General features: G+C 46.9%; 2 protein-coding genes across 2 annotated transcripts; both read right to left on the bottom strand.

Moving 5' to 3' along the window:
- Positions 1-6,891: 6,891 nt before the first annotated feature.
- On the bottom strand, positions 6,892-7,967 carry EI90DRAFT_1325241 (uncharacterized protein). The gene is made up of 3 exons (XM_039051669.1): positions 7,484-7,967; positions 7,092-7,433; positions 6,892-7,035 (listed from the first exon to the last, which is right to left on the bottom strand). The coding sequence occupies exons 1-3, from the start codon at positions 7,910-7,912 to the stop codon at positions 7,027-7,029; spliced, it is 780 nt and encodes a 259-aa protein (XP_038922915.1). The 5' UTR covers positions 7,913-7,967; the 3' UTR covers positions 6,892-7,026.
- Positions 7,968-10,181: 2,214 nt separating this feature from the next.
- Positions 10,182-11,257, bottom strand: EI90DRAFT_1325234 (uncharacterized protein). Its single transcript, XM_039051668.1, has one exon. The coding sequence runs from the start codon at positions 11,144-11,146 to the stop codon at positions 10,502-10,504; it is 645 nt and encodes a 214-aa protein (XP_038922914.1). The 5' UTR covers positions 11,147-11,257; the 3' UTR covers positions 10,182-10,501.
- Positions 11,258-11,526: the final 269 nt, after the last annotated feature.

Genomic DNA, 11,526 nt, shown 5'->3' with positions numbered 1-11,526 from the left:
TCCTCTTCCTGTTTATTTCTTTCTATCTACACGGACCACCTTCCCTTGTATCGATGTACTATTGACCCGTCCAGCCCACACACCCCGGACGGCTTCCCGCTGTGCCCAGCACGCGCGCATGTAGCGGACGCTCTCGGGATCCCCCACGGGGACACCCGGATGCCTGCGGCTGCCTCCGAGGATGACATGGCACCTGTCATGTGACTCAAGCCGCATGTACATAAATGTACCTGAAGTGGGAACCGAAGAAGTAACCTTCTTCTCACATTCTCCACTTCAGTCTGAGTGGCCAGGGACCACTGTCCCGGATCGGGCCCGCCAGTATGCACGCCCGCTCCACACCCCGCGACGGCCTCAGTGCTGGGCATTACCCCCGGGCCCTCTCGACCCCGGATGCATCCCTGACATTTATTCATTGGCTACTAGAAACACAAGGATTCACAGCAACCGAGGCTGGAGAAGCTGCCAAGGATATAGTGAGGGCGGTACAAGCAGCTAAGTACAAATGGGTAGATCAGAAAAAGAAGCCTGTCTCTGTCAGGGATCCAACTGCTCCAATTCCCCAATATACAGAAATTGTGATCGACTACATCAAGTCAATACCATTTATGCCAATATCAGTGGAGAACTTTAATTACACTGAAAAGTTTATGCCCGAACGAGTTCAGGCCATGATAGACACTATACCTAAAGGATTTCTCCAAACCATGGAGGTTGATCTTTTGGTTTATATAGTAGGCAGGCACCTGAATGCCTTTTATTCTAGTAAAGAACGAGGAGTGTTTAGTAAAGAATATTTTCCTGACTATGTGATTCATACAGTTAAGCATGATCCATGGCAGGAGAAACCAATCAGATTCCTGTTGGCAATGGAGGGAAAAATAGTGGATTTAATGAAAGAACATCAAGAAGGAAATCTATATGAGCCATCACAGTCAGCATACCAATCAAGAATATTCGTAGTAGAAAAGAAAGATAACACCTATAGACTAGTACATGATCTACAGAAGCTCAATAGCAAAACCATCAAAGATGCTGGCCTACTGCCACATGTTGATGACTTTGCAGAACAATTTGCAGGTCATGATTTCAATTCTCATTGGTAACTTGTGTAGTGACTGTGCATATTCCCAAACAAATCGGCAGATTTCAGGGTTCTCAGGGATAGTCTCTCCCTGGTACAGGGTTGGAGGTCCCTTGAGTGCGATGTCATCAACAAACACCCCTGCTCTGTCTGCCATTCCCTTTATTACATGATATGATCTTCTACAAAATTCAATAACTGAGTTCATGAATCACTGTGGGAGACATGTGAGCTGCTGTGGTCCTAAGCTAAAACCATGAAAAGCTGTCAAGTGATGGCTTTCAGGAGCTAATGTGCATGCATCATAGCCAGAATAAAGATCAGCAATCCCATAAATTGATACTATTACTTCACAATGGCTGAGCTGAGTGGCCTGAAACTTTGCAAGTTACTAGATCCTGTTTTTATGTATTTTCTATGCCAATTTTATCATGTATTTTCCATATGGGTCTTGTGTGAATGTCAGTTTGCCCTGCACTTTGACCTTAAATAACTCAATAACACATGAATGTTTTCCTATAAATTTCTGCATCCATTGAACCAATCTCCCTCTCTCTAATGAACTTTTAAGCTCATCTTGGTTGTTACTGGTTGTCTCTCAAGCTCATTTTGAATATCATCCTGGTCTCCAGCAAATTTCAGGTTTTTCTCCATCATCTATTGGTAGATTTCTCTGAAAACACCTTCATTGAGTTAAGTCATCTACATTTCTTATTATAAACCCAACACTGGTTTCTGCATTAGTTTCCTTAGAACCTTTGTTTTGTGGTACATTTCCTCAATTCAATTCACCTGAACCCTAGCTATCCAATGCAATTGACCACTTCCAAAATGATGGAGAATTGGTGATGATAGGAAAAATGGAGGATGATTTCTGGGTGCCAAAAATCAACTTTCCAGATACTTGTTCACATTGTGCCAAACTTTGTACACCATGTAAATAATCTGATGGATGAACAATGCATATTTTTCCATATTTTTAGAACCTGTAAGGGGTTGGTGTAGGTGCCAACCTGTCAGGGATGGTACAGGAGAGGCAGGGGTAGTGGCCCAGGCAGCGGTGGAGTAACAGGAATGTATGGCGAGTGGCCCTCACTCAGGTGTCATATCCATACAATCCCGACCTCCGCTCCGGGCTCCTGGAACTCCGAACTCCGACTTCCGGAGCCCTACTTCCCTTCCGTCACCTTCTCCTTGCCGACTCCCAAGAGGTTATCCCACCTCCGGCTCGGACACCACCTTCGGTCCGACTCCGGAACATTCCGGGTCCGACCCCAACCTCGACACCTTCCAGACGAGTACGCAAAACCTATGCTCCCGACTCCGGACCTCCGCTCCGGAATCCCGTTTGCGTCTCTGTCTCCGGAACCTCCGGTCTTAGCTCCGACCTCAGACTTTGACCCCACCTCCGCTTATACCCATTGTATTGGTTAGCTCATTCCATTTAATTACGTTTGCCAATATTCCGGAGTTTAACCTCCGAGTTCGGACTTTCCGGACTTACTCTGGACCTTGCACCTATTGCATTGTCCATTTCAATTCCGCTATTCTCCCTCATTCCTATTTGGGCTGCTGCTTCCTTCTATTCAGTCAGCTAGCCATTCCCGACTCCCATCCTCCTTCCTTCCTCCTTGGGCCTTGGCCCTTCATTCCTCCTTTGGGAAACACCATTGAGTCAAACACTTGACCCTCGGTGTTGTTCCTCTTTCCATCTCCCTTTGTCTCCTTTTGTCCTACCCTTGTTCCTTTTGATTCCGGACCCCTCCTTATATACAATGTACCTAGTAACTTGTAACCTCAGTCCGAAATCGACATGAATTCCCCCAAGAGACTTTCCCTCTGCTAGATCCGAAATTAGGGACCCCCAGGACAACCAGCAATGGCACAGCGCTCCACCTGAGTCGCTGAGGCCGAGGTCCTTCCATGCTAAGTCTCCGATTCCATTCCGGAGTCGTCTGAATCCGCCCATTCTAACAACTCAGGCTTGTGTCCCTATCTGGCTTCTTAGGCTGAAGCAGTAGTGGTTGTTATTAGAATGAAAGGCTAAACTAAACTAAGCTAGACTAAGGTACTTGAAGTGAGAAGAAGGCTACTTCTTCAGTTCTGCTTTGGCTCAGTTTATATGCCGTACAGTTTCAAATGAATGGGTTTGCAACTTAGAAGTTTTTTCTTTGCTCCAACTCACACACTCCACTACTCCACTACACTCTCTCTTCACATGCAACACCAAATTAACAACTCACAATACCCAAACAAACTGAGCTGTGGGAACTGCATGAACACACATGATGATGCATGTCTCTTTTTCCTTTTTTTTTCCAGTTGCATTCACAACACGATGTTTTTTACTCCACCCCAGATGTTCCTTACTTGAAAAAGAAAGAATGAGGGTGGGTTTGTGTAAGGAATGGTAACCCCACCCCTTACTTTCTATCTTTATTCTATGTGTGTCTCATAATAAACATGTATAAACAATGTATATCCAATAACATGGGAATTGGGGAAAAGGAACAGAACTCCTTTTCCTCCCCATCATTGATAATTAAAGCTCAACTTTATTGACAACCTGAGGATTGAGGAGAACTGGGGTTGGAACCTACACCAACCCCTTACAGTTTGCCACCCAAAACTACCCTGTGTTGTATGTCAAGTTGTAAGTATGGCAGTTCACTGTGTTTGTTGCTAAACTGACCACCTAATTACCCTCTTGTGCTTGTTTACATGAGCCACCACCATTCCGCAATTGCCTGACCCTTCCCCAATACCCTCTGATACATCCCCCTCCCTTCCCATGATTTTTGTATGTTTTTTCCATGTCATTTCCAACCTCCAACCAAACTTCTCACGTGCGACACTATCCCCAACTTCTTACCACATGTACTCGACAACCACTCATCCGTGGCCAACGATCTTAAACTTGTTCGATAGAAGATAACTAGCTCTACCTTTATGCCGGGTTTGGTGCCAAACGGTTCAGCGGTTGAGGTGCATGTCTGCTTTCTTTGATTACATTGTATTTTCACCCACTTTCCTCTTCTCTTTATTTTGTGTTTCATTTTGCATTACATTGTGTTTGGGTACTACTGTAATAGTATCTGGGTTCTTTTCCCAAGTATGTATGCAACATAATGTTCAAATATAATAACTTTATTGATAAACTTCAATGTGGGAGAGAATGTGATAGCACACCAATACAACCAACTATACAATCACTGAATCAGCTCAATCACCCCCATAATTGGTGTGATTACAATCAGGGGACCCAGTTGAAGTGATTGTAAATCATGTGAGGTTGAAATGATCTCAACCACTTCAATCAGCCTCAGGGGTTTTTGTCAGGGACTGTGTGTCAGTTCACGACGATGAGGGTGTTCCTGAGAATCCTAGTCGTTGTTAACGCTGAGGTGCCACCCTCAGCAGAGATAGAAGTTATATACATGGGTACCGCTACCCACTAGAGTGTGGCTACAACGAGATAGAAGATAACCGATAGAATGACGACATGAAAAGATAGCTATTCATTTGGATAATCGTAAGCGAGGTGTGGGAAAGGGGTGACATGTGGACGGAAGATAGGAAGCAGGAGCTAAGCGAGATTACCTGCGTTCTTCGGATCACTCCGGATTGTCTTACGGCAACTCCCTTCCGGCATAGGGAGTCAGGGTGGCCAGTTAGGCCATGCCCTGACAGTTTTGTAAGGCCAGCCAGGGTGCCGGCCTTGGTGACTCCTCAATCCTCAGGCTGTCAGAAGCTAGACTGTATGGAGCTAGTATTCGACAGGGGGGAAGAGCAAAGCTCCTTTTCCTGACCCCAGACTCTATTTATGTACATACTGTCACATCCCAGAATCCCAACCCTGCACTCTCCCACCCCACTACACCTTCCTAATATAGAAAATATAGGGTTATGGCAGTTCCAGGGCCGGGGTTGGACAAGATGACAGTAGACCACTAAATAAAATTGTCGGCACAAACATATGTAAATACATGTTTCAAGGCTGTCCTCCAACACCTAACAACCTTGCCATCCCCTACACCACTCCTCCTTGTGTTCTCACCCAACTCCTGCCCCTACAGTCTCAGCTCTGGCCTGGACTTTGGCACATTCACCCTTAGCCACCTCCATCCCGGAAGCTTGGTTTCAAGTCAGAACCTTCAGAATCCCCGGATTGCTCCGACCTCCCAACAGACCTCCAACATTCTGTTATATACTTCTAAACCCTTCCTCTCTCCATTTCATTTATTGGAGCCACCCAACATTTCTCGGATATGTAACTCCAGCTTCAGAGCTACCCATATTCCCTGGTGACTCCACCCTCATCATCTTAATTATTCATGGCTGTCAGCTTCTTTCCATTCAGTTGGCTAACTTCCCCTTACCCATTTCTCGTTCCCATTTAGTCCCCAGTCTTCAACCCCACCTCCCTCAACCCGACACCTCGGTTCCCCATTAATGATAACCTTCAGTACCTTTCAGTATCTTTCAGTACCTTTCGGTATCATTCAGACTTTGACTAAAGTCCTCCTCCTCCACCTTTTATATATACCTGTAGATTAGAACCCATTGTACCTCAGTTCTAATCTTGACTAAAATGTACCCCCAAGTTCCCCTATGAATGATTCATGACCCCCTCTTACAAGATACCTCAGACATCTGAAATTAAGGACTACTAAGATGTAATGGAGGCACAGCACTCCCCTCCGAGTCGCTGAGGCCGCATCCTTCTAAGAGCCTCTTGTATTAGCCAGCAGACCTGGGCTTCCTGGAGAAGCTTCAGTTCACTACCAGAGCTCTCAGAACCCCTCTAGTTGAGCCCCATCTGCCCCAGTGATCATCACGTTTTGACACATACAGGTGTTATACATTGTTTATTACGAGGAATATTAATGAATAAAGAATAGAGGAAATGCGTGCAAAGCGTGCATCATCCCATCCCTGTCCATCCCTTACAGGTTTCCTGAGGCTCTGGAGGAAATGCAGAAGTGTGAGCCATTCCTGGATGTAAGGAAGGGATGGTGGTTATGTTTATTCTTTGTTATTCCTTGTTGTACCTGTGTATTTACATATGTATGGTGCAGAGTCAGGTAAAGGGTTCTTTACTCTTCTCCACACCATGTCAAATACTAAGTTCTGTATAACCTAGATATCGACTGACCTGAGGACTGAAGAGGCACCAAGGTCGGCACCTACACCGACCTTACACTGGACCAGCCAATCTCCTCCTGATTCTCCTGGTGCTCTCCATACTCTGGAGCACTCAGGAGCATAACAATTTTTTGCTGATGCATTTCTATAACACCTCCACAAGATGTTTTTCTGAAGTTACTCTCAAACTCACCCTTTCTACCCTGATGTCCTGGGGCTCTCTCTCCTGCACTCAAAGCACCCCTTGCTCTCTGATGGCTTCCCTTCAGGCTGTGATCATACAGAGAAAGGTACCATACTGTCCCAAAATGTTGATGCTGTCACATGCATTAGAAGTTGCAGCCCGACGCCACTGGCGGTTCGCGGACCGTACATTCAAAACTGGGGGGGCAGTAGCCGTGAGTGTTCAGGGGAGTTAGGAAGCCTGGGGTAAGGATAGCCATCTGTTCAGTACCATTGTCAAGGATCTCAACTGGCTCATGCCAGATGCCTCCCAATCCGAGGGCTGCAAGGCCGATGTGACGCATGACAGCCGACCGATGGCATACATTTCTGGACAGTGTTGTAAACTGGAACAGAGCTCATCGGTTTAGACATAGAAAACCGGCTCGGAGAATGCAACGGGGTTCAACAAAGGGCAGGTAAAATGTATAGTAGCAACGTCTTCAATGTTACAGAATTCTATTGTGGAGAGCACACGCTTTGTTCTGACTCAGCCAACAAGCCTCGTAATACTACACACTCATCCGATCCAAAGAGAGTTCACGAGTGATTGGAGAAGTGGTACGTTGATTGCTTTAGTGAAGCTAAAGGCCCAGAAAAAATCCTTAGTGCAAGCTACAGAGCCAGCAAGTTGACACACCAATGCTTTGAAAGCTTGGAAACACTGAAAAACGACACGGCGATTCTCCAAGGGCTTCATGCCTTGAATCATATAGTTCAAACGATCTGGGACAGGAGGCACAAGTCTCTGCACAGTCGTAGCGAATGCAGGGTACTGGCCGGTCACAATTGCCTTGACCAGGGCTTCTGAGACAGGAATCTTAAAGAAAGTTGGGGCGCTTCCGATCATCGTGATGCCGGGAATCACAGCATGTGCAATTGTGGCAAGACCTATGCGTTCTCGTCCTTTGTTATTCTGATAAAACGCGGCAACAGCTTCGGCCACAAGCTGAGGTTCTGGGTTGACGCTGGATAAATGGCGCTATTGGGTTGATTTAGACGCTGAAAACGACATGGCTGGACATCATGTACTTTGTCCTCCTGTACAAGCAATAAATACCTCGCGGCTCCACGTTCCATAACACAAACATCCGTCTTGGCAGACACCCGCTGTCCGCACATCTCAAAAGAGAGTTCTTTCTGTTGGTGAATGATACGGCGACCAGAGTCATATCCCATCAATTTAAGAACGATAGATGCGAAATCATCCACGAAAGACTCTTCATTGGGAGGAATGGCAATGGCATCCTCCAAATACGCGAAAAAATCGATGTCTGCCTTGGTTGCGTCGGGCGGTTCATCAATGTTGCTCAAGATTACCGGTGAGACATCGAGTTGGTCTGGAAGGGGGTGCCCAAAGAACTCATATGCGTCTTCATTGGCTATTCCAATATTGAAAGCATAGAGTTCATTCTCTCCCCAGTCACTGCCAGACTTGGCTGAGCGGATTAAATTTGCCATTGCTCAAGCCTTCAAGAAGGATAGTGCCGGGCCGCGAGAATCTTAGTAGTTACCGAACTGACCTCATCGAATATATGCGAGGCGTGCTGGAGTCCTGAGGAGGTGTTTCCGATCGGGATCTACGGTTTGATATGCATGATATGTCAACTGGCGATTGACAGGAGGGGCTTGGGAAATACTGCATTCAGTGTGTCGTGAACTCAAAGTTGGGACCCTCTCATGTGGACGAACAGCCTCTCCGAGCCACATCAGGTTATTACATTATTGTGCGCGTAGTGTTTGGCTATGCTGCGCAGGATGCGTGGTCCCAGATCAAATGATAACGCAGTGGTCAAATGAAATAAATGGCAGCGGTATCGAAAAACCGGCGGGTTTACTTTCACCGCGCTGGGTCAAATGTAAGTAATGAATCGGTCTAGGGAAATACTTGAAAGCATGACCCTAACTCCGCGGACGTGATCAATCAGAAAGAGTTATGTACTCATGTCATTCCCTTCGACGTGAAAGACAATGCAACCGATCCTTGAGGTTACTATCAGGCCTTAATATGTTCAAAAACAGAACACAAAGCTACGAGTTGTAAGATCTGGTGGGTGTAGGATGTTGGCATGGACTTCTTCTTAGGTTCTGCACATACGGTGGGTGTGAGCCACGCTGCTCCCTGCCACTATGGCAGTAAGTGAGAATAAATCAGTCGTGGTGTCACAATTTCGTATGCAATTGATACGCCCAAATTCACTTGCTCGATGGCCGATCAGTAAACCAGTTGCGAATGAAAGATTGAACCAGGTGATTCTCACCTTCACGGATTCGGCGTGGGGTAGGGATATTCCTCGACAGTCAGAAGAACGCTCCCTCGGACGACCGCAAAGTCATTAAACTAGGGAAGAGAACAAGTTCCGGAGAGACAGCTAGCAGTAACGGAAAAAACCAAGGGGTGACTGCAGAATCAGGGAGGGACAATTTCAGGTGGCTGTAAAACTCACCAGGCAGCGTTTTGGCCCTGTCCATGCAAGGATGGGGGGTATTCAAGAGAGCAACCAGAATTTATGATGATTAGAATATCACAAGATAGCAAGAAGACGAAGATGAAGGAAGAGATGAAGGAGGGGGGCAGAGATGGGGGGAAAGGGAAAGAGTGAATGGATAGGCAGTCGGGTATCGCGACCCTTATATCTGAGTCCTGAACTAAACGCGATGGATTTTCCTCAGCTTCCTCGTTGAATTTTTGATATTGTGTTTGATGTATGTTGTTACACGATACTTTGGGAAGAAGAACAAACTCACAGTTTCGGAACATGATTGCCACCGAGGACAATGTGGAAGAATGGTTTTTGGCCGAAGTGGGGGAACGGAACGATTAACCTTGGCAGAGTAAAGACAAGTTTGCACGAGGTGCAAAACCACGACTGTGGGCTAGATGGATCAGATGAGAACACATAGTATTGAGGTCGAATCAGGTTAGATATGCGTGCGCAATGGATGTGTGAGGAAGTGTATCGCTGGAATGATCCAAGTTGGCTGGCGACATGAATCCTTTGCGGCTTCTCCCAGCTAAGGAAATGCCCGGGTACCGTTATGGCGGTTTATTGAACAAAGTAAAGGAGCAGGTGACAGCCGAAACGCCGATAAAACTACGAAGGGAGGGGGGGTCAGGGCGCCCAGGAAGGGTTGGCATGGGAAGCATTACACCAACAGAAACCAGGTTGCCTGCTGTAAAGGGGCTTCTCATTGCGAGTTTCAATACAATGACCATTTATTCCTTCAGGTCTCCCTAACCCTGGCGATTTACGCATTTGGACAGAAAGAGTCCTCCGGGATTTTCGAAGAGCATTTTGGGACCACCAAGTTCAATAGGAACTGAAGGGCCCATGGGAACACATGAGCGAAGAGGGCAAGTGCCAAGGGTGCACATGGGTGAGAGCCGCATCTTGACTTCAACTTGAAGCACATATGGAGCCGCCCCCAACTGGCGGATTTACTTGTTTCCCGCGAAATAACAAACTGGTGACTTTGGCGACTACCGCTTACGGGATCAAGTCCGGTTACGGTCCACACACAACAAAGACGCGACTCCAAGTCCAGAAAAAGGAGGCACCGCCGCCCTCAGTTCTCAGTTACAAGTTTTAGTTCGTGAAGGTGAGCACCGTCTTCCATAATCATAGATGGATGCCAAGATTTACGATAGAGCGAAATGCTCCAGACCATATCATCGCCATTAACCACAACGAGTGAATCCTGGGCGCTTGGAGCTGTCAAATTTCAATTTGCTACATCACGTGTTCTGACCAAACAATTCAGATTTCGTTCTCATGCGGCGGAGTTGTGGTTTACTCAACTCCATTGAAAGGAGCCGAATTTCTAAAGAGGTCCCGTGCGACCGACCCCACAAGCAGCAACCCCATCGTGCTCGGAAACGCGTGTTCGCATTTTAGACGCTCATAGATACAGCTGAGGCTGTTCCCTGCAGGCACCAATCATCAACCATTGGAAGGCACCGCCCTCCCTACAAACCTTCAGGCACAACGCCCGCGAAAGCTACGCTTGGCCACCCAACCAGAACAAAACAAAAAATTCCAAGGTAAGTCGCTACATGAACCAGACACTGACCCTTCTGCCAGAAGGGCCTCGCTCCCGAAGCGTGTCGCCGGGGAGAACAAGCCACAGCCCTGACCCGCCTGCAGTCCCATCCACGCCCAAGAAGAGAAAAAGAATATTCTCTCCTGACAACTCCCCAAACTCCTCACCAGCCACCCCAAGGGTGGCATACAGAACCCACACCAACATAAGCTGGGATGCAGAAGATGCAACCCCAAGCGAAAGACACCAAAGGTACATCAAAACTGTTGACTGCCTCCTCGACAACATAGTAAGCCATGCACACAAATACCAAGACATCACCGATGAGTACAAAAAAGAGGGCCTCCCAAATGCAACCAAAACTAAACTAGCCACCCTACTAACAGACCTCAACATCACTCCTGCCCTGAACTGTGACGCTGAATCCCAGAAAGCCCTAGCCGATGTTGTGGGGACAAGTCCGTGCAGGTCAAACCAACCCTTATCACACATTTCACCCCCTACTGCATCAGGGACTAGGATTGGTGAGTTGTGGTAATAGTAGGAGTTGTAGAGACTGTGGAGGTGGTTCTGACGAGTCCAAGATCGTCGGATTTGGTGGATTGGTTGAGGAGATCTGACATTTTCTTTATTTTCCTTACTATTTTCATTCATTCACGCATGTGACTTTCCTTTTATATTTGTATCGGACTCTTCCATGACAACTGTACAGATAGTAGTTAGAGAGGGTTATCAGCACCGTACCCAAGGACCCCACTACATCTGTCTGACACTAGAGAGAGACCTACCCCCCCCCAGACCTGAGCCACGAGTCTAGATTGATAGACCCGTTACACCGATGCAATAGCCATTGCAAAACAACTCACCGACACAAATGCGTCCCTAGTAAAATAACTGGAAACAGTGAGAACCACCACACCAACCCCTGCACCAACCCAAAACACAACTGTGACCAGCCCGGAAAACTACCCTCTGGACAACCAACAAGAGTTCCCTATGGATATAGCATCTACCCAAGCGACCAAACCATCAAG

Source organism: Cantharellus anzutake (assembly GCF_015039405.1).
Source record: "Cantharellus anzutake strain C23 chromosome Unknown EI90scaffold_3, whole genome shotgun sequence".
Lineage (NCBI taxonomy): Eukaryota > Fungi > Basidiomycota > Agaricomycetes > Cantharellales > Hydnaceae > Cantharellus > Cantharellus anzutake.
The sequence above is the reverse complement of the archived record's forward strand: the minus strand, read 5'-3'. Positions and strand labels throughout refer to the sequence as shown.